Source organism: Hemitrygon akajei, chromosome 10 (genome assembly GCF_048418815.1).
Source record: "Hemitrygon akajei chromosome 10, sHemAka1.3, whole genome shotgun sequence".
NCBI classification, from domain to species: Eukaryota; Metazoa; Chordata; class Chondrichthyes; order Myliobatiformes; family Dasyatidae; genus Hemitrygon; species Hemitrygon akajei.
This window is the reverse complement of record NC_133133.1, coordinates 71,967,846-71,991,222: the sequence shown is the minus strand read 5'-3', so window position 1 is coordinate 71,991,222 and position 23,377 is coordinate 71,967,846. Positions and strand designations below refer to the sequence as shown.

The 23,377-nt window shown below is 41.5% G+C and overlaps 1 protein-coding gene across 4 annotated transcripts in view; it reads left to right on the top strand.

Annotated features, from left to right (window-relative positions):
* LOC140734466 (5-hydroxytryptamine receptor 2A-like) overlaps positions 1-23,377 on the top strand; it is a 380,090-nt gene that overhangs the window by 336,955 nt on the left and 19,758 nt on the right. For 3 of the 4 annotated variants that reach the window (XM_073058450.1, XM_073058451.1, XM_073058453.1), the window contains 2 exons: positions 2,073-2,107; positions 2,190-3,058. In XM_073058450.1, coding sequence (XP_072914551.1) covers positions 2,725-3,058 — 334 coding nt within the window. In that variant the 5' untranslated portion in view covers positions 2,073-2,107; positions 2,190-2,724. The remainder of the gene's footprint in view (positions 1-2,072; positions 2,108-2,189; positions 3,059-23,377) is intronic. The other variant, XM_073058452.1, reaches the window with a different exon arrangement.

Below are 23,377 nucleotides of genomic sequence, written 5' to 3'. Positions count from 1 at the left end.
AAGTACAGCACAGAAACAGGCCCTTCAGCCCATCTAGTCCATGCCAAAACTATTTAAACTGCCTACTTCAAGCTGCACTGGGAGCATAGCCCTCTATACCTCTACTATCCATGTATCCATGTACCTATCCAAACTTCACTTAAATGTTGAAATTGAGTTCACATGCACCACTTGTTCTAGCAGCTCATTCCACCCTCTCATGAGTGAAGAAGCTTCCCCTCATATTTTATGCGTTTTACCTTTCACCCTTAACCCATGACCCGTGGTTGTAGTCCCTCACAAACTCAGTGGAAAAAGCCTGCTTGCATTTACCTTATCTATACCCCTCATAATTTTGTATACCTCAATCAAATCTCCTCTCAGTCTTCTACATTCTAAAGAATAGAGTCCTAACCTATTCAACCTTTCTTTATAACTCAGGTCCTCCAGACCCAGCAACATCCTTGTAAATTTTCTTTGTACTCTTTCAACCTTGTTTACATCTTTCACGTAGATAGGCGACAAAACTGCACACAATACTCCAAATTAGACCTCACCAACATTTTATACAACTTTAACATGACATCCGATCTTCTGTACTCAATACATTGATTTATAAAGGCCAATGTGCCACGACCATATTTTACAACCCTACCTATCTGTGACACCTCCTTCAATGAATTATGGAGCTGTATTCCCAGAAGCCTTTGTTCTACCACACTCCTCAATGCCCATCTGTTTACTGTGTAAGACCTACTCTGGTTGGTCCTATCGAAGTACAAAACATCACACTTGTCTGCATTAAATTCCATCTGCCATTTTTCAGCCCATGTTTCCAGCTGCAGGACCCTCAGCAAGCCATGATAGCCTTCCTCGTTGTCCACTACACCCCAATCTTGGGGTCATCTGCAAATCTGCCGATCCAGTTAACCACATTATCTTCCGGATCACTGATATAGATAACAAACAAGGGGCTGATACTTGCGGCCCACCACCACTCACAGGCCTCCAGTCAGTGAAGTGATCCCCTATGACAACTCTCTGGCTTCCCCCACAAAGCCAATTTGCCAGCTCATCCTGAACGCCAAGTGACTGAACCTTCTTGACCAACCTCCTATGCAGGACCTCGTCAGACACTGTCCCTAATGATAGAGTGTCAATGCAGACAACATCCACTGTCTGGCCTTCTTCCACTTTCCCGGTAACTTCCTCAAGAAATTCTATAAGATTGTTTAGACATGACCTACCATATACGAAGCCACGCTGACTATCCTTAATCAGCCCACGTCTATCCAAACACGTATATATCTGATCCCCAAGAATGCCTTCCAATAATTCTCCCACACAATGATGTCAGACTCACCAATCTATAACTTTCTGGTTTCTGTTTACAGCCTTTTTTAATCAGCAGAAAAACACTGGCTATTCTTCAATCCTCTGCTACCTCTCCTGTTGCTAAGGATATTTAAAATATCTCTACTAGGCCCTAGCAATTTCTGAACTTACCTCCCTAGGGTCCGAGGGAACACCCTGTAAGGCTCTGGTAATTTATCCACCTGATTTGTCTCATGGTAGCAAACACTTCCTCCTCTGTAATCTGTACAAGATCCATGAAGTAATCTAGCTTTAAATCTTTTCAGTAGCTTTAACCTTTTGAAGCAATTTTCAGTTACAGAAAGCAAGTGGATACAGAATTATGTTTACAATGATATCTATCTTAAAGCAGTCTCAATTAGTACTATAGAAATGCTAAAAATAAGACTGCACTATGAGCTTTGTAGCTAATTAAAGCACATTACCTTGAGTAATTTGGAACGTACGGAGTTAATGCTCCTTGTTCTGCGTGGGGTAGTGATGGATGTACTGCAGCTAAAGAACTGAAGGAAAAGATATTTGCAAGGATATCAGAGATTTTTTTAAAAACCCAGAACGGGAGTTCTATCAAATTGCTTGCCTCTGTGTGTTAATAGTTTTGGCAGAAATATGGTAATGATGTGAGCTGTTCAGGACTGTAAAAGGAATTAAAATGAATGAATGTGTATGCAAGGGTGGTGCTTAAAAAAGCAGCTAATGTATTTTCATCATGTTCGCAGGAAGTGAGGCAGTATTCATTGAATTTTGAAAGCAGGTAAGAATACATCATTTTGATTAAATTAGTACTTATTTAGATTGAATGAAAATAATATCCTTCTAATTATAACTCTTTTCAGAATTGGAAGCATTCAACTCCAGGGAATGTGCAGCTTGATTAGATCTTAATGAGTTGATTGGATGGAGAACGAGGCCTGTGGAAAATCAAAGGGAACTTCCCAACTTCTGGAAGAAAAAAAGAAAAGAAGAAAAGAGACAGAGGAAGACAAAAAGCAAAATGAGACAAAGAAATAAGTATTTGAGGAGGCTGCTGACATTTTTGGCAATGGTCTCATTACTCCTGCAAGGAATATGATGCAAGATACGCATACATTTTGATGGGGTAGTTAAGTTGTGAACTTCGAGAAGCCAAGTGTTTTCACTAGTGTTCACTCTGCTAGTGTGTGAGAAAAAAAATGTTTGATGGCTTAAAGCACATGAGTCTTCAGCTAAATGCTCACAAGAAAATGGATGGCTTATCTTGCTGTGTGCCTGAATTCATAGAACTGGTCTTCCATTTGAAAGAAACTTTTCACAACAGTAAAGATCAAAGCATTTTAAATATTATTTAAGAGAAATACTTTTTAAAAACAATATTGTCTCTGCTACAATTCTATGCCTCTGAATTTTATTCTGGACCGTGTTCTGATGGCCAGTTTCATCAATAGTTCTTATATACTGAACCACAGTTTGGCCACAGATGAAGTTCTTAATGCCTCAATCTCGGAGGACATCTCACACACAGCCATCTCAAAAAAGAACTGGCCAGCCTTGCTGATTCTGGTGATCATTGTGCTGACTATCGGGGGTAACATATTGGTGATCATTGCAGTCTCTTTGGAGAAAAAACTACAGAACGCAACAAACTACTTCTTAATGTCGCTTGCTGTTGCTGATATGCTGGTCGGGATTTTAGTCATGCCGGTTTCCCTGATCACTATTCTCTATGGTAAGTTGTATCTAGCTTGTATGAACTTGTGATAGTGTGCAGGTAAAGAGTCTTGCAAAACTGACCACAGATCTCAGGTAAATCCACTGATCAACCCATTTTGTTATATGGACTGAGATCTGTGAATTAATTAAAATTGTCCTCCAACAACAGAAGCTTCCTTTCAGATTCTAGTACAGTGTCTGATGGAGTAAAGTTCATTGTAGTGCAAGTAATTCATCTTTTTGTTAAATGAACGTAACCAGAACAGCAATGCATCTGCCTGTAGGACCATAAAATCTCTGAGACTGTGAGTAAAATTTATAGAACGTAAGTATCCCAATTATAAAATTGAAAGCATATGTTTTAGATAAATTTACTAACAAGCACTTGTAAATTTGAGCATGTAATTAGATTTTATTGCTTAATGTACTGAGAAAGAATGCAGCAAGCAGCAGGAAAGAAACACCCGGGGTAAAAACAATGTGCGAGGTTCAATTAAGAACTGATGACTGTGTAAATGTTCCCATTGCACCTCCTTTAAATTTGAAACATACAGTCAGAGAGTCATACTGCAAGGAAGCAGTGTTACAGCCCAACTTGTCCGTGTTGATGGTGTTGCCCAGCAAGCTAATCCCAAACATGAGAAAATCTGCAGACCCTGGAAATCCAAAGCAAAGTATACAAAATACTGGAGGAATCAGCAGGCCGGGCAGCATCTGTGGAAAAGAGTAAGCAGTCAACGTTTTGGGCCGAGACCATCTTTCAGGACGGTAAGGAATGGGAGAGGTCAGAGTAAGAAGGTGGGGGAAGGGAAGGAAGAAGTACAAGGTGGCAGCTAATGGGTGAAACCAGGAGAGGGGGAGGGGTGAAGTAAAGAACTGGGAGGTTGATTGGTGATAAAGTGCTAGAGAAGGGGGAATCTGATAGAAGAGGATAGAAGACCATGGAACAAAGGGAAGAGGGAGGAGCACCAGAATAATGTGATGCGTAGATATGGAGAGAAGGTGAGAGAGGGACACAGGAATGGGGCATGGTGAAGGTGGGATGGCAAGTACCAGAAGTTCAAGAAATTGATGCTGATGCCATCAGGTTGGAGGCTACCCAGATGGAATATAAGATATTGCTCCTCCAACCTTGCGTGGCCTCATCATGTCTAGTCCCATCTGTTCTAGTTTGGACCATAGCCCTCTATACCTCTCCTATCCACGTACCTGTCTAGATGGCTTTCAAATATTGCTGATTTTTCTGTCTCAACCATTATTTCTGGCAGCTCATTCCAGGTACAGACCATGCTGTCTGTGAAGAAGCTATACCTGATGTCCCTTTTAAATCTCTCACCTCTGATCATAAACCTAAGCCCTCTTGTGTTTAGCAGCCCTTCCTAGTAAAAAGACTATATGCTTTCACCCTTTTTACATGCCTCATGATCTTATATAGCTCTAACAGGCCACCCTTCCTTATCCTACATTGCAGAAATGAGATCCTAATCTACGCAAACACTGAATCCCCCAAGTCCTGGGAACTTCCTGGTAAAACTTTTCTGCACTCTTAATCACATCTTTCATGTAAGAGGGTGACCAAAACTGTACCCAACACTCCACATGCAACCTCACCAACATCTAACATAACTGCAACATAATTCCCCAGCTCCCATGATCAATGTACTGACTGATAAAGGCCAGTATGCTAAATACCCTTTTCACTGCCCTATCTACCTGTTTTTTGTAAACTATACACTTGAACTCCTTGATCCCTCTATTGCATAAAGCTCCAGGACTCTGCCATTTACTTTATAAGTTCTACCATGGTTTAATCTCCTAAAATGGAGTACCTCACATTAATCTGGAATGAAAACTATTTGACAATGCTCAGTCCACATTCCTAGCTCATCAAGATCCTTCTGCAATTTTTCATTACATTTTACACTACCTGCAATTTTACAATATCGCCTGCCATGTTTCTAACCATGCCGTATAATTCACATACAAATTATTAGTATCAATTGCAACAACAAAGCTCCCAACACCAACCCTCATGGCACTGTATGAGATAGAACAGAGGATGAAAAAACATAGAAGATTGGATGAATCAAGTTGATCGAGGCAGTCTTGAGGACTTCACAGAATGTATCCATGATGGCTTTCTTAAACATCACATTACCGAACCTACAAGGGAACGTGTTATCTCAGATCAGGTCCTGTGCAATGAGACAGGTAAAATTAGTGATCTTGTAGCTAGGGATCCTCTTGGAAAGAGTGATCACAGTATGACTGAATTTCTCATACAAATGAAGCATGCAATAGTTCAATCTAAAACCAATGTATTATGCCTAAACAATGGAGACTACAAAGGGATGAAGGAAGATTTGGCTAGTGTAGACTGGATAACTAATGAAATTAGAGAAGGCATCAAAATAAAAGTTCGTGCATACAAAGTTGCCAAAAGTAGTGACTGGAAGATTGGGAAAACTTTAAAAAGCAACGAAGTACCATTAAGCAAGCAATAGAGAAAGGGAAACTAGATTTTGAAAACAAACTAGCACAAAATATAAAAATAGGTAGTAAAAGTTTTTATAATTATATAAAGCTGAAGAGGATGGCTATAGTGAACATGGGTCCCTTGGAGGGCAAGAAGGGGGAATTGATATTAGGTAATGAGGAAATGGCCGAGGCTTTGAATGATTATTTTGTGTCAGTCTTCACAGTGGAAGACACATCTAACATGCCAAAGAGAGATGTTCTGGATGCGATGGGAGGTGAGGACCTCGATACAATAGCAATCACTAAAGAGGTAGTGCTGAGGAAACTTGTGGGCCTGAAGATAGACAAGTCCCCTGGTCCTGATGGAATACATCCCAGCGTACTGAAAGACATGGCAGAAGTTATAGTCGAGGCTTTGGTGATGATTTGCCAAAATTCTCTGGACTCTGGGCAGGTCCTGGTGGATTGGAAAACAGTGAATGTCACACCACTGTTCAAAAAAGGATGTAGGCAAAAGGCAGGTAACTATAGGCCAGTTAGTTTAACATCAGTAGTTGGGAAAATGCTTGAAGCTATCATTAATGAAGAAATAGTGAGGCACCTGGAAAGAAATGGATCCATCAGGCAGACGCAGCATGGATTCAGCAAAGGCAGGTCCTGTTTGAAAAACTTAAGAGTTCTTTGAGTGTATAATGAGCACAGTGGATAGAGGGGAACAGATGGACGTTATTTACTTGGATTTCCAGAAGACATTCAAAGAGGTGCCACATAAAAGACTTATCCATAAAATAAGGATGCATGGAGTTGGGGGTATTAGCATGGATAGAGGAATCTGCAGAATCTACTCTGTTAGAGAATTGAAGAATGGGAGTTCTTTAAAGTGGGGATGTTTCAGCTATAGACAAGGTGCATGTCCATTTTTGAGTTGTTAGAGAATTTATAGCTGAAGTTGACCAAAAGATGGGGAATACAGTCAAAAAAGAGGCTACACAAGTAGACAGTATGATTAGCAAATTGGCAGATGACATGAAAATTAGTGGTGGTGATGATAGTGAGGAGAACCGACATTTGCTACAGGATGATGTGGGTCAGCTGGTAGATAAAAACAGTAATGAAAGATAGAATTTAACCCTGATAATTGTGAGGTAACACACTCTTGAAGGAGAAATAAAGGGAGGACATACACAGTGAATCGTAGCACCTTAGAGATTATTGAGGAGCCGAGGGACCACATTTATGTCTAAGGTAGATGTGCAGGTTGATAAGGCAATGAAGGTTGCCTTCATTAACTTGGATGGAGCATTCAGTAACATGAAGATATTGGATAGACTTTCTTTTCCTGAGAGCTGAGCAGATTGAGGTGCTACAGCCCTTTACCTTTCCTGCCCAGCTGGCTTTACCTATCACCTTCCAGCTGCCCTCTTGTCCCTCCCCCAAACATTTTATACTGGCACCCTTCCCCTTCCTTTCCAGACTGGAAGAAGGGTCCCGGCCAGAAACGTTCACTGCTCATTCATTTCCACAGATGCTGCCTGACCGGCTGAGTTCCTCCAGTATTTTGTGTGTGTTGTTTTAACAAAATTACGAGTGGAACAGATAAGTTCGGTAGCAGGAAACTATTCCCCAAGCAAACATATCTCAAGCTAAAGCTCATAGGTTGTGTATAAGACTTAGAAAATGTTCAAGAAGAGCTTGCTCAGTGTTGGACGTTTGGAATCAGGAGTACCCTGGCAGAGTAGACGGTAGAGGTGGGTATTTTCTTAGCATTTAAGAAGTATCTCAAGGAACGCATGAATCACCAAAATATTGAAGGCATGGACCGTGTGGGTAAATGAAATTAATACAAGTTGGCACGCAATGGTTAGCACAGATATGGGTTGGCAAACGGCCTCTTTAAGTGCTGTATGAGAACCAGGCTGATTACAGAAGTTATGATTAGGAAGCACCAGGAAGATAAAAGTGATGAGGGTATTTGAGTTTTGTGCCTATATAAAACATGTGAAACTCACAAGAACAGGAAAGGTGTATAAGGAGAATAGGTGTAGCCAATCAGAGATCAGAAAAAGAGGTGTGGTAATTCATGGCTAAAGTACTAACTAACTGAGACACTGAGGGATGTGGTGATCTATGTTCTTAAAACTCTATGACTCTAAACTTTACATCAGCTTGCCAGTGAAGTCTCAGCAGGTGATGTAACTCAGAACTGGATTGATAAGGAAGGCCACCAGAGTAGCATAGCGGTTAGCACAATGCTATTATAGCTGGAAAAATCAGAGTTCAATTCCAATGCTGTCTGTAAAGAGATTGTACAATCTTTACAGATTCTTTATGCCAGAGATCATAGACCACAGACTGTTGAGCACATAGCGGAGAGCTGAGGCCAGAGTCCAAAGACCACAGTCCTTAGTACTTTGCAATACATAACAATAAGATCAATATTTTCCAATAAGTATACACAGTGGATTCTGGTTGACTATTTGGGTCTCCTCCGGGCACTCTGGTTTCCTCCCACAGTCCAAAGACATTCCAGTCAGTAGGTTAATTAGTCATTGTAAATAGACCTGTGATTAGGCCCGGGTTAAATAGGCCCGGGTTGCTGGGTGGTATGTGGCATTGAGCTAGAAGGGCCTGTTCTGTGCTGTATCTCAAGAAAAAAAAAGAAAAGTGGTAGTAGAAGGGTAGTTGCACCTAAAGGCTGACTGGGTCCAAATGGGGTGCATTTAGTTTGCTGAGAGAATTAATGGCGGAAAATGTTGTGAGTCTGGCCATAATCATCCAAGCATCAAGACTACTGCTTTAGGACAGGAACACTGTAAAGCATTGAATCACAGAGCACAGGAAGGGGCTCTTTGGCCACCATGTCCTTTCCAAATTTTCTGTCTAATATTTCACCTATATTCAAAATGGGTGAACGAATAGACCCAATGTTTCTTTCATCCTTGGTGGTGGGGAAAGTTTCAGAGACAGCAATCAGGAATAGAATTATTAAACATGCAGACAGATATCAATTGCGTACAAAAATTCCCGTGACTTTGCTAAAGGCATCTATCTTGTTCAAATTTTTGAGGAAGATTTCAGAGAAAGCGCATGAGAAAAAATGCATTTTCTGTGAGATATAAGAATATTCAAAAATCATTTGATAATGTTGTATGTAACTGACATGGAATTAAAAGGACAGTAACAGCATTGGTAATGTTCTGAGAAGAGCAAGTCATAATGGCTATTGAACTGGAGGAAAGTGTAGAATGGAGTTCACCAGGTCTGTACTCATATTGCTCTTATTCTTAAAATATGTTCCTGTCCATCAGAGAGTTGACTTTACTACTGGTTTAAAAAGCACTGAATGGTCTCCGGCCAAAATACATCTCCAATCTCTTGCTGCATTATGAACTTTCCTGAGGTTGTCTGGGGTGGATCTGCTTACCGTCCCCAGGGTCAAAACTTTCTTTTCACAATATTTTTATTCAGAAAAAAACAAGATTTACAGAGTGCAACACATAGATACATCTCAACATAACTTGTGTACATTCATATATTGTAATAAAATTGATCAAAATGTTATAGCATAACACATAAAGGTATACCACTCTGTAATCAAAAATTTAAAGATAGGTCATACATCATAAAATAAATTTTTTATATAAAAAAAAGTCAACCCCCTACCAACTACCAAAGAAAAAAGCTGATGGATGATAATGGATAATTAGAAAAAAAAACCATATTCGCTTAAGAAGAGAAGATAAAAATATACATAAAAGTCTGTGCACTGTTAAACTTTATAAATTGGAAAAATAACTTAGGAAAGGTCCCCAGATATCATAAAAAGATTGTTTCGAATTTGGTTTAGTGAATTTTTCATTATCATCTCCCATTCTCCTTAATTATTTTTTTATCCCTTCCATGACTGACAAAGTTTTTAAGGATTGGGATGAACTAGGTATTAAGTGTTTTTGGGACCTGTTTATCTCAGGATCTCTTGCTTCATTTGACCAATTGTCAACTAAATTTGCACTCCTAAAACCACATTTTTACAGATACCTTCAAATTAGAGATTTCTTACGTTAACTACTTTTCTTAACTACTAGATTTCTTAACTACTTTTCCTATAGGCCCTGATAAAAATTTGCTGGATGATCTTTTAAATTTAAAACCTTTTGTTAATGGTTCTATTACCGGTATCTATAACTTGTTGATTGATTCTAGACAAGACTTTTTAGATAAAATAAAAAATGCTTAGGAGGATGACCTAAATTGTCAGATTTCTGATGAAAAATGGAATAAAATTCTTAAACGGGTTAATAAATCATCTTTCTGTGCTCATCATTCTCTTCTACAATTTAAAGTGGTTCATAGAGCTTACATTTCTAAACAGAAGCTGTCCAGTTTTTATCCGAACGTTTCTCTACTTTGTAATAAATGCAACTCTGCTGATGCCTCTTTAATTCATATGTTTTGGTTTTGCCCTAAAATTGAAAAGTTTTGGCGGGAAGTATTCCATACCTTCTCACAACTTTTTAGGGTCCAATTTGACCCAAATCCCCTTACTGCCTTGTTTGGATTTATTGCAAATGAAGATATAACTTTAAATACTCCTAACCTACAGGTTTTAGTTTTTACCTCTCTTTTAGCAAGAAGAGCAATCTTGCTTAAATGCGAGTCTACCCCTCCTACACATCTTCAATGGCTACGTGATATTATGTCTTATTTAAATTTAGAAAAGATCCGCTGCCCAGGGTCAAAATGAAATATGGTGAAGCAGCTTTAAATTACTATGCTCCACCTATCTGGAATAACCTTCCAGAGGATCTGAAGTCTGCCCCAACCTTTAATCCTTTTAAATTGAGGCTCAAAACTTTTATTTTCACCGTAGCATTTAATTAGAATTTCCTTCTCTGAAACTTCTACTTATCATATCTATTTTTGTGTGATTTTATTCTCTCATATATTGTCTGAAATTTGATGTTTGAATTTTATATCTTGTTCTGTACAAAGCACTTTGAACCGCCTTGTGTTTGAAAAGTGCTATACGAATAAACTTGCTTGCTTAAAATATGTTATTAACCTTAATGTGAGACAATAAAACACAATTTCCAAACTTGCAGATGACATAGAACTTGAAGGCACAGTGAGCTCTGAGGCAGATAAGAACAGACTTCAAGAAATAGAATGTGTGGATAAGGCAGATGGAAGTTAATGCAGAGAAGTAAAAGGTGTTAGACATTAGTAGAAAGAACGAAGATGGATGTAAAATAGTGGACAATATTCTGAAAATTTAAAGAGATTTAAAGAGAAGTATCCCTGGTAGGCAGCTGTCGATCCCAGGAGATCATGGGTCTCCACCTCTGGTGGACTGTGTCCACTCTAGGGCTCAAGCCTGGGCGGGAAGATTTGAAGAGCGGGCTGTTGCCCATGCAGTGGGTTTCCCCTCTCCACATCACTGACGTAGTCCAAGGGAAGGACAAGCGCCAATACACCTTGGCACCAGTGTCATCGCAAAGGTTGCCAGAGTGAAGATGATTGTAAACAGTTTCAAACTACCTTACGGACCCTGGCTCCAGATTTCTTCCTTGGGGTTTACTCCCAAAGCCTTTCCCATGGGTGGGTATGGCTGCAGCAGAGGTTTAAAATCAGAGTATTCCTTCTGCTAGGCGGGCTACTGTCCAAGGCTGATGAGCCCCACCTGCCCGAAAAAGAGTAGTATACATGGATAGTTTGTCAAAAATTGCAGGGCAGATAGAGGGAGTGGCTAAGAAGCTGGGCAGGGAAAATGTGCAAGGAGGTCATGGGGACATGGTGTAATACAGCACAGATATAGGCCCTTCAGCCCTCAAAGCCTATGCCAACCCAGCAACTCCCCGTTTGCTGTACTGGGCCATATCCCTTTAATCCCTACTTCTCCAAAAACCTATTCAAGTGCAGCTTAAATGATACAATTGTACCTGTCTCAACCACTCCTTCTAGCAGCTTATTCCATTTACTCACCACCCTCTGTGTGAAAAGAGTTGCCAGCTCCTTTTTGAATCTTTTCCCTCTTACCCTAAATCTATTCCCCCTACTTCTGCTGTCCCTCATGTGGTACCATCCATCATATCTACGCCTCTTGTAATTCTAAACATCTCTATGAGGTCATGATGAGTACTTACAAAACACTGTTCATCCACAGACTGAGAATGGTGCCCAGTTGGGGGTGCCACGCTTGAAGAAAGCTATAAAAACCTCAGAGAGGTTGCAAATGTTTTTTCTTTCTATCTGTGGAAAGAGAATCATAAAGTAGAGGGCATAGGTGTAAAGTGAGAGAGAAAAACTTTTAAAGAGAGGGTGGTGCATATATGGAACAACCTGCCAGAGAACGTGGTTGAGGCAAGTATAATAACACTTAAATAAACTTGGACAGGTACATGGATAGGAAAGATTTAGAGGGACACGAACAAAATGCTGGAAGAATTCAACAGGTCAAGCTGCATCTATAGAACTTAATAAATAATCAATGTTTCGGGCCAAGGTCCTTCTTCAGGACTGGAAAAGAAGGGGAAAGATAACAGAATAAAAGGTTTGGAGGAGAGTAAGAAGGCTAGCTGGAAGGTGAAGCTAGGTGGGTGGGAAAGGTCAAGGGCTGGAGAAGAAGAAATCTGAGTGGACTATAGGAGAAAGGGAAGAAGGAGGGGATCCAGTGATGAGTAATAGGCAGGTGAAAAAAGGTAAAAGGTGAGAGCATGGAATAGAAAAAGGCAGGGGTTAGAAATTTGTTTACTGGAAAGAGAAATAGATATCCATGCCAACCTCAGGTTGGAGGCTACCTGGACAGAATATAAGGTATTGCTCCTCCACACTGAGGTTGGCCTCTTCTTAAGACCATAAGACCATAAGATATAGGAGCAGAAGTATGTTATTCGGCCCATTGAGTCTACTCTGCCATTCAATCATGGGCTGATCCAATTCTTCCAGTCATCCCCACTCCCCTGCCTTCTCCCCATATTCTGGCTAATCAAGAACCTATCTATCTCTGTCTTAAATGCACCCAATGACTTGGCCTCCACAGCTGCTCATGGCAACAAATTCCACAGATTTACCACCCTCTAACTAAACTAATTTCTCCGCATTTCTATTCTAAATGGACATCCTTCAATCCTGAAGTCATGCCCTCTTGTTGTGGACTCCCCTACCACAGGAAATAACTTTGCCATATCTAATCTATTTCAGCCTTTTAACATTTGGAATGTTTCCCAAGGAAGGGCCATGGATCAGCAGAAATGGGAACAGTAATTAAAATGTTTGGTTACCAGGAAGTCCCATTTGTTGCAGATAGTGTAAAGGTGTTTGACGAAGTGATCCCCTAATTTACAACAGGTTTCACCAATGTAGAGGAGGCCATATCGGCAGCATCAGACACAATAGACAACCCCAGCAGGTTGAAGGTGAAGAGTTGCCTCGACCTGGAAGGACTGTTTGGGGCCCTGAACAGAGGTGAATGGGCAAGTGTAGCACTTAGGCTGCTTGTAAGGATAAGAGCCGGGATGGAGGTTAATGGGGGAGGGATGAATGGACAAGGGAATCGTGGAGGGAGCAATCCCTGAAGAAAGCAAAGGGGAGCATCCCTTTGGAGGTGGCGGGAGTTGCGGAGGATAATATGTTGAATGCAAAGGCTGATGGGATGGTAGGTAAGGACACGAAGAACTCTATCACTATTGAGGCAGATAGATGATGGGGTAAGCACAGATGTACAGGAAATGGAGGAGATGCAGCATCAATAGTAGGCGGGGGGAAACCTGTTCTTTAAAGAAGGAGGACATCTCTGATGTCCTGGGATGGAAAGCCACATCCTGGAAACAAATAATACCATAAAATATAAGAGCAGAATTAGGCAATTTTGGCCCATTGAGTCAGCTCTGCCATTTCATCATGGCTGATCTACAAAGGGTGATTGATAAGTTTGTGGCCTAGGGTAGAAGGAGTCAATTTTAGAAAACCTAGCACATTTATTTTTCAACATAGTCCCCTCCTACATTTACACACAGTCCAGTGGTCGTGGAGCATACGGATCTTGGACCTCCAGGAAGTGTCCACAGATGGGTGATTAATAAGTTCGTGGCCTAAGGTAGAAGGAGGTGAGTTATACAGCTCTCGTTACATGCACATGCAGGTCAACTCATTGAGTGATTATGCAGAAAGTTTGAATTTAATAACTCATCTCCTTCTACCTTAGGCCACAAATTTATCAATCACCCCTGCTGTGGACACTTTCAGGACGTCCAAGATCCGTATGCTCCACAACAGCTGGACTAAGTGTGTAAGTGTAGGAGGGGACTATGTTGAAAAATAGATTTACTAGGTTTTCTAAAATTGACTCCTTCTAGCCTAGGCCACAAACTTATCCATCACTCCTCGTATTTTTCCTCTCAGCCGCAATCTCCTGCCTTCCCCTCGTATCCCTTCATGCCCTGACCAATCAAGAATCTATTAACCTCTGCCTTATATACACATAAAGATTTGGCCTCCACAGCCATTTGTGACAACAAATTCCACAGATTCACCACTCTCCGGCTAAAGAAATTGCTCTGTTCTAAAAGGATACACTCTTAAGTTGTAATGCTCTGGACTTAGACTCTCCCACCATAGGAAACATCCTCTCCACATCCACTCTATGCAGTGGAGTCAAAGAAACTAAGAAAAGAGAAAAGGGAATAGCATTTTTACTGGAGACAGAATGGGAAGAGATATATTCACTATAACCGTGGAATCAAATAGGTTTATAAAAGATGTCAGTTGACAGTTTGTCTTCAGAGATGGAGATAGAGTGATCAAAAAAGAGAAGGACGGTGTTATAGGTAGGCCAAATGAATTTACAGGCAGGGTGGAAGTTCGAGGCAAAGTTGATAAAATTGATGAGTTCAGCAGGCATGCATGAAGCAGCACCAATGCAGTCATCAATGTAGCAGAGGAAGAGTCAGGGATTATAGACAGGGAAGGCTTCGAACATGGACTGCTCTACATAACCAATGAAGAGGCAGGCATAGAGAGATATGGATCAAGCGTGGGCAACAGGAACTAACTTAAGTGGACATCTTTGTTGGCATAGGTGAGTTGGGCTGAAGGGCCTATTTCTGCTATGACTCTAAGAAATTTACTAAAATGATTCTGGGTATGAGGGACTTCAGTTAGTTAAATGGACAAGAAACTGGAGTTGTTCTTGCAGCAAAGGGGTTTGTCAGATGTCTAAAGGCATGAAGTGCATTAACAGAATCAGTGGAAAGAAATGATTCCCATTGGTGAAAAGATGAACTGGGAACAGTGATGGGCAAAAAAAGACAAAATTGGTATGGTAAAAGTATATTTTAATGCATAAACTTTGAGAACATTTGAAAAGAGCTGGATAGGTATCTGGAATAAAGGTGTTTGTAAGACCATGGGGGTGGGGTGTTGGGGAGAACTGGAGCTAGAAAGACCAACTATGCTTCTTCTGGATTCTAATCACTCTTTGGACCTCAGTCTGGACATATCTGGTGTGTAAATGTCACAATTACAGCGTGAACATTAATAAAAAGTCATAATAAATTTCTACTCCAGAGTAATAAGGTATAGCAGTTATTTCATTTTCAGGATAAACACTTTGAAAAAGATTCATATCTCACAAAGCATTTTAAATTCTTTGATGAGGTAACAGAAAATATCATACAGCAGATTTACCTATGTATTAATATTAATAAAATGCTGCGCAGTAGGCTTAGATTGTGGCTGGAAATCATGGAATTAAGGGGTGTCTCTGTGACAGGAGAGAAGGGGTGATTGGTAGTGTTGAATGCCAACAAACTGAGTGCTGGTTTGGGCTGATGTTTCTCTAGGATCAGTTCTGAGTAAATGTTGTTTCTATTTTTATAAATAATTCATCAAGTGTAGGGAGTAGCACTCTACATCTTGGGTCTGTATTCTTGTTATTTATAAAGATGAGTGACAATCTTAGTCAAATGATTCTAAGGATAGATGTTGAAATGTTTTCATGGGTGAGTCACAAGCAAGAGAACGTATCTATAAGATACATTCATTTAAACAAAGGTGTGCAGAAATGTCTTCTCTCAGAAGGCAGTTAGCTCCTAGAATCCTCTGCCCCAAACCATGGTGAAAGCCAGATCATTGGACATATTTAAAGTGGAGATAGATAAATATTTGAAAGATTGAGGAATTGATGCACTGAAGAGGAGTTAAAGCCGGTGTAGATTGGCTATGAACGGTTGGCAGGCGTGTGTGGTCTACTCCTGCTCCTATTTTCTTGCGTTCTTACATATAACATAAAACATTCTATTAATTATTAATGATAAGGATAGCTACAGGCTTCAGGGTAGCAGAGCAGCAGATTAAACCTCAAAGTGGATAAGTATGAAGTCATATTGTGTGGGAAGAATACTCAGTGTGAATTAGCAGAGTTCTTTGTCTCCAAAAATACAAATATCTAAAGGCAGCAGGTCTCGGTGAAATGGTAATTGAAATGCAAGTTACTTAAAGAAAGGAACAGAATATATTGTAAACACAAAGGGATAATGCTAGAGATTTGTGAATCACCAGTCATGCCTCATTTGCAAATTAGAATCCACTCCTCTCATACAGAACTCAGAAGTTTCATTCTGCTCTCCGTTATATGTGGTTCATCATTAGAGGGAATACTTCTTGAGAATAGATTGAGTGTACTTGGCCCTTTCTCCTTGGAGCGACGGAGGATGAGAGATGACGTGGTACAGGCATGAAGAAGGGCGTTGATCGTGTAGGCAGCCAGAGGCAGTTTCCCAGGGCTGAAGTGGCTAACACGAGGGGGCATAGTTTTAAGGTGCTTAGAAACAGGGGATGTCCGTGGTAAGTTTTTCACACAGAGAGTGGTGGGTTTAAGGAATGCACAGCCGGCGGCAGTGGTGGAAGCCTTTTAAGAGCTTCTTAGCTAGGTACATAGAGCTTAGAAAAATGGAGGGCTGTGTGTGAGGGAAATTCTAGGCAATTTCTAGAGTAGGTCATATGGTTGGCAAAACATTGTGGGCTGAAGGGCCTGTAATGTGCTGTAAGGTTCTATGTCCTATCTCTGACTCTTCTCTTCTTTGTCAACTTCTTGCATCCAATTTATTTTGAAAGCTGGTGGATTTCCACTTACCTTGACTACACATTGTCCATTGATGTTCTCAATAATGATTCCATACTATTCTCCCAAGGTCTCCAGCTTTGTTACATATGATGATGATGGCACAACAGTGCTTTATTTTTCCTCAAATGTGGTTACCCTTCTTCTGAAGAAGTATCATTCTGTTCTATGTTCAATTTCTAATCATCCAATGATACTTTGATGAAGCTAACTCCCAAGAACTGAAACAATTTAAAAGCAGGCAGGGGTGAGCAGCCAGATGTTATGGTCAAAATTAGTACAAGCAACAACCAGGAGGAGAGGTGATGTCCTGTAAAAAGAATTAAGAAGGAGGTTAAAAAGCAGGACACCTAAATTCATAATCTTAGGATTACTCCCTGTGTTACAAGCTAATAAAAGTAGGAATAAGAGGATAAGGAATGACTGAAGAGCTGGCAGGAGGCCCTCAGCAATCTGGACCACTGGAATCTCTTTCAGGTCAGATATGACCTGCACAAGAAGAACAGGTTGCATCAGAAGTGGGACCAGTATCCTTGGAAGTGGCATTGTTGTGAGTGAAGAAGGTTGTCAGAAGGTACAACAGGATGTAGATCAACTGGGAAAGTGTCCAGAGAGACAGCAGATGGAACTTAATTTGAAAAACATTTTGGGAAGTTAAACCAGAGGGGGAAATGCAGAGTGAATAGAGAGCACTGGTAAGTATTGTTGAACAGAGAGATTTTGAAAGCAATTACATAGCTTCCTGGAAATGGGAATACAGGTAGACAGGGTGATGAAGAAGGTGCATTGCGTACTTGCCTTCATCAGCCAAGGCAGTGAGTATAAGAGTTTATAAATAATTGCTTAAACTGCAGTGTTATATGCATTTCAGATCACCACACTATAGACCATAAGAGATAGGAGCAGAATTAGGCCATTTGGCCCATCAAGTTTGCTCTGCCTTCTTTTCCTTCTTTTCTCCTCCTCAGCCTTCTCGCAATAACCTTTGACGCCATGTCCAATCAAGAACAAATTAAGCAGTGTCTTAAATATACCCAACAACCTGGCCTCCCCAGCTACCTGTTATTTAAAATTCCACAAATTTACCACCCTCTGGCTAAAGAAATTTCTCCACATCTCTGTTTTAAATGGACGCCCCTCTATCCTGAGGCTGTGCCCTCTTGTCCTAGACATGGGAAAATTCCTTTCCACATCTACTCTGTTGAGGCCTTTCAACATTTGAAAGATATCAATGAGATTCCCTCCCCCCATCGTTCTAAATTTCACTGAGTACAGACCCAGAGCCATCAAACGTTCCTCATATGATAACCCTTTAATTATCAGAATTGTCCTTCTGAACTTCCTCTGAACATGCTCCAAGGCCAGCACATCTTTTCTAAGATGAGGAGACCAAAACCTTTCACAATACTCAAGGTGAGGCCTCACCAGTACCTTTCAAAGCCTCAGCATCACATCCCTGCTCTTGTAGTCTAGACCTCTTGAACTAAATGCTAACATTGCATTCGCCTTCCTCACCACCAGCTATTCATGCAAGTTAACCTTTAGGCTGTTCTGCACAAGTACTCCCAAGTCGCTTTGCATCTTGGATCTTTGGCTTTTAACTTGGTAAGCAGCCTCATATGTGGCACCTAGTCAAAGGCCTTCTGAAAATTCAAATACACAACATCCACTGCATCCCTTTCATCTATCCTAAAGGGGTAATCACCTCAAAGAATTCCAACAGGTTCATCAGGCAAGATTTTCCCTTAAGGAAACCATGCTGAATTTGTACTATAGGAAGGATGTGATTAATTTAGAGAAGATGCAGAATAGATTCAAAATGTGGCCTGGATTAAAGGACTCAAGTTATCAGGAGAAATTGGATAGGCTAGGCCTGCTTTCCCTGGACACTAGGAAGTAATACGATAGATGTATATGAATTTATGAAAGGTATAGAGAGTCAGTGACTGCCTCTCATGGTAGGTGTGTCTACAGTTATTGGCCACTTTATTAGATACAGGATTAGAAGTCAATGTGGTCTTCTGCTGCTGTAGCTCATCCACTTCAATGTCCAACATGTTGTGCATTCAGAGATGCTCTTCTGTATACCACCGTTATAACACATGGTATTTGAGTTACGATGAAGTTACGAAGAGATGAAGGAGTACACTTCAAAGGGAAATCATGAGGGCAAAAAAGGAACATAAAATAGCTTTCCCAGGGAAGGAAAAGGAAATCTTTAGGAGGGCAATGCACAATCTGCAATGGTTTGTTGCAATTCCTTTCACCCAGAGTTAGTACTCAACCCACTGACTTCCTCCAGCAAGTTGTGTGTTGCTCCTTTTTCCCAGTATTGGGATTCTAATAACAGGGAGATAATTAAAAGGGGACCTATGGGGAACTTCACCACGCAAAGGGTGGTAGATATATGAGATGAGTTCAATGACCATGTTTAAAAGACTTGTAGAGAGGTACATAAATGGAAAATGTTTAGAGGATTATGAGTAGCTTTTATAGACATCTTGGACAGCAATAAAAAAAAGTAGATAAATGACTTGTTTTCTGTGCTGTATAACTCTAAAACTATAAAACATTTCCCTTTATTAGAAATGAATAAAACTGGAAGGTTTTAGGATAAGTAAGGGATAAAGCATTTAGAGGAGATCTGAGAGGAACCTTGTAAATCCAGAGATGAATACCCCAAATGCACTGCCAGAGAGAGTGGTGGAAGCAAGCATTTTAAAGACTGTCTGTAGATAAGCATTCATGTACATCACTTCTGCGTAAAGGCAATGGACCACCAAGTACTGGAGGATGTAATTAATGTGTTTGGTGCATGTTAGTTGGCATAGTAGACCAATTGGCCTGTTTCCATGGTTTATGACTCTATGGCCCTATTTAGAATTTCATATTTGGGACTCCATTCAACAGAGTAATAAGTCAATATGAAGAATGAAAATTGTCTAATTAAGAGTCTCTTTCAAAACAGAAATTGGAGGACACCTCCGTCAAATACCTCCACTCCCTTTGCCAAAAGTGGAACTTCCAGGTGACCAAATATTGTGAGTCCAATTCCCTTTCCTGTTCTGACATATCAGTCCACGGCCTCCTCTTGTGCCAAGATGAGGCCACCCTCAGTGTGGAGTAGCGACACATTGGATAGCGTCCAAAGTGATGGCATGAACATTGATGTCTCCTTCCAGTAAAAAAATTCCCTCCCATTCCCTCTTCTTCTTTTCCACACTGTGGCCTCTTACCTCTTCCTTCCTGCCAATCACCTCCCCTTGGCTCTCATCTTCCTTCCCTTTCCCCTATGGTGCACTCTCCTCTCCTATCAGATTCCTTTTTCTCCTGCCCTTTATCTTTCCAACCCACCCATCACCTTCCAGTTATCTTCTTTCCTCCCCTCCCCACCTTTTTATTTTGTCATCTTCCTTTTCAGCCCTGAAGAAGGGTCTCAGCTATTTATTCATTTTCACAGATGCTGCCTGACCTTCTAAATTCCTCCAGCATTTTGTGTGTGTTAATTTTGAATTTTATGATGCTCTCTGCTTCAGCTGCACACCACCCCCATGCTCAATCAATCCTAGCTATAAATAATTTCCTATTACACAGAAGAACAATTCTGTTCAGCTTACCACACTTTAATGACTCATATTAAAATTCCAGCTTCATTGAGTTTTCCAGTACTTCATCGATAGCTAATGATACATATGTCTACACGTACTTCTCTGTATTCCTGTTTTCCCATTAATCACACTACTACTTTCAAGCTCCTCTTTCGGGCTTGTGTAAACCCTAGCAAATCACTCCACAGGGATATTTATTACCCCTACCCCACCCACACCCTCCCATTCACCTGTCCCTCCTATGCAAGTCACCAGTGCTGCAGAAGATATCCCAATGGTCAAAGAACCTATATAATTTTGTCTTGCATGAGCTTCTCAGCTATGTATTTATCTACCCTTGCCTCTACTCCCTTAATGGAGAACACCTATCTTTGACATTGTTTAAGATGGGGAGGCAGGTCCAAGGCCATCCACCACATGGTCTTGGGCTGATCAGGGTCAGGGTCTAGTGGCATGGAATGCCAGACAACTGGGGACCCTTCACCACTGTTGTGATGTGTCATCACCTTCTGTGAGCTCCAGCACTGAGGTCTTGGTTAGATCACTCTTTGCCTGGATCCACGCCTTTTTACCGTACAGCATGCGTGACCCTACCAGGAGCTAAGCTCCCAACGGCATCACTCTCAGAATCACAGAAAGTCACAGCCTCTCCACCACATCAAGAGAAGATCTTCAATATATTCATCTGAATATGCTACTAGGTTGTATTTCATTGCCTCTCACACACGGAGTCCTAGAACTTTTTAAGTAAGATAAATATAATAGCTTCCCCTGTCATATACAGGATCTGTGTCCAGTGAGAAAGAATGAATAGGGAGGGTGAATATTGAATAGGGTATGTGACTATGTAAATTGACTAACATGAGTACGTGAGTTTCACTTTCAAGTAGCAAGAACAAGATCTGTGTGAGGGCAGGAATCATTGAAAACAGACAGACAGACAAACATACTTTATTGATCTTGAGGGAAATTGGGTTTCATTACAGTTGCACCAACCAAGAATAGAGTAGAAATATAGCAATATAAAACCATAAATAATTAAATAATAATAAGTAAATTATGCCAAGTGGAAATAAAGTCCAGGACCAGCCTATTGGCTCAGGGTGTCTGACACTCCAAGAGAGGAGTTCTAAAGTTTGATGGCCACAGGCAGGAATGACTTCCTATGACACTCAGTGTTGCATCTTGGTGGAATGAGTCTCTGGCTGAATGTACTCCTGTGCCTAACCAGTACATCATGGAGTGGATGGGAGACATCGTCCAAGATGGCATGCAACTTGGACAGCATCCTCTTTTCAGACACCACCGTCAGAGAGTCCAGTTCCACCCCCACAACATCACTGGCCTTACGAATGAGTTTGTTGATTCTGTTGGTGTCTGCTACCCTCAGCCTGCTGCCCCAGCACACAACAGCAAACATGATAGTACTGGCCACCACAGACTCATAGAACATCCTCAGCATCGTCTGGCAGATGTTAAAGGACCTCAGTCTCCTCAGGAAATAGAGACAGCTCTGACCCTTCTTGTAGACAGCCTCAGTGTTCTTTGACCAGTCCAGTTTATTGTCAATTTGTATCCCCAGGTATTTGTAATCTTCCACCATGTCCACACTGACCCCTTGGATGGAAACAGGGGTCACCAGTGCCTTAGCCCTCCTCAGGTCCACCACCAGCTCCTTAGTCTTTTTCACATTAAGCTGCAGATGATTCTGCTCACACCATGTGACAAAGTTTCCCACTGTCGCCCTGTACTCAGCCTCATCTCCCTTGCTGATGCATCCAACTATGGCAGAGTCATCAGAAAACTTCTGAAGATGGCAAGACTCTGTGCAGTAGTTGAAGTCCGAGGTGTAGATGGTGAAGAGAAAGGGAGACAGGACAGTTCCCTATGGAGCCCCAGTGCTGCTGATCACTCTGTCTGACACACAGTGTTGCAAGCGCACGTACTGTGGTCTGCCAGTCAGGTAATCAATAATCCATGACACCAGGGAAGCATCCACCTGCATCACTGTCAGCTTCTCACCCAGCAGAGCAGGACGGATGGTGTTGAACGCACTGGAGAAGTCAAAAAACATGACCCTCACAGTGCTCGCCGGCTTGTCCAGGTGGGCGTAGACACGGTTCAGCAAGTAGACGATGGAATCCTCAACTCCTAGTCGGGGCTGATAGGCGAACTGGACAGGGTCTAAGAGTGGCCTAACCATAGGCCGGAGCTGCTCCAGAACAAGTCTCTCCAGGGTCTTCATGATGTGGGAGCTCAATGCCACCGGTCTGTAGTCATTGGAGCCACTGGGGCACGGCGTCTTCAGTACAGGAACAAGGCAGGACGTCTTCCACAGCACAGGAACCCTCTAGAGACTCAGGCTCAGGTTGAAGACATGGTGAAGTACCCCACATAGCTGGGGGGGCACAGGCTTTGAGCACCCTGGGGCTGACACCATCCGGGCCTGCAGCCTTACTTGGGTGGAGACGTTTCAGCTGTCTTCTCACCTGTTCAGCTGTGAAGCCCACCATGGTGGTATCAGGTGGGGGAGGGGTGTAGTCATGAGAGCAGGGTGGAGGGCTGTGAGGAGGCGTAGGAGGGGAGAGTGGAGTATGGGTTGGTTGGGGGCCGACACCAGATGAATCATGTGGGGGATGGGCAGGGGCCATAGTGTCAAATCTGTTGAAGAACAGGTTAAGTTCATTGGTTCTGTCCACACTGCCTTCAGCTCCTCTGTTGCTAGTTTGCCGAAACCCAGTGATGGAAATAGGAAGTATGTGTGCTTGAGTTTCACTTGGGCCAATAAAAAGAAGTAAAGTTTAAGTGGAGTGAACAGAGTTAAAGCGGAGAACTGAGGAATGGCTCAAAAGGCTGCGGCCAAGGTCCCAGCGGCCATGTTTGGAGTGACCATTATGTGAGTGGGCACTTGCTGGTCTGGGGTCTGATGTCTTGGCTTGAGAATTTTAGCAAGGGGGCACAGGTGAATAGCAGGTAAGAACAGGTAACTCTTTTTACTAAGTAGTTAATTAAAAAGGTACCAAATTACAACTAATTAAATAAAGTAGAGATTCAAGATCAGGTAACGTGTTGTAGTTGCAGGATGTGAGAGCCGGTGGACACATTGTGATTCCTGTAGAACACATCATCA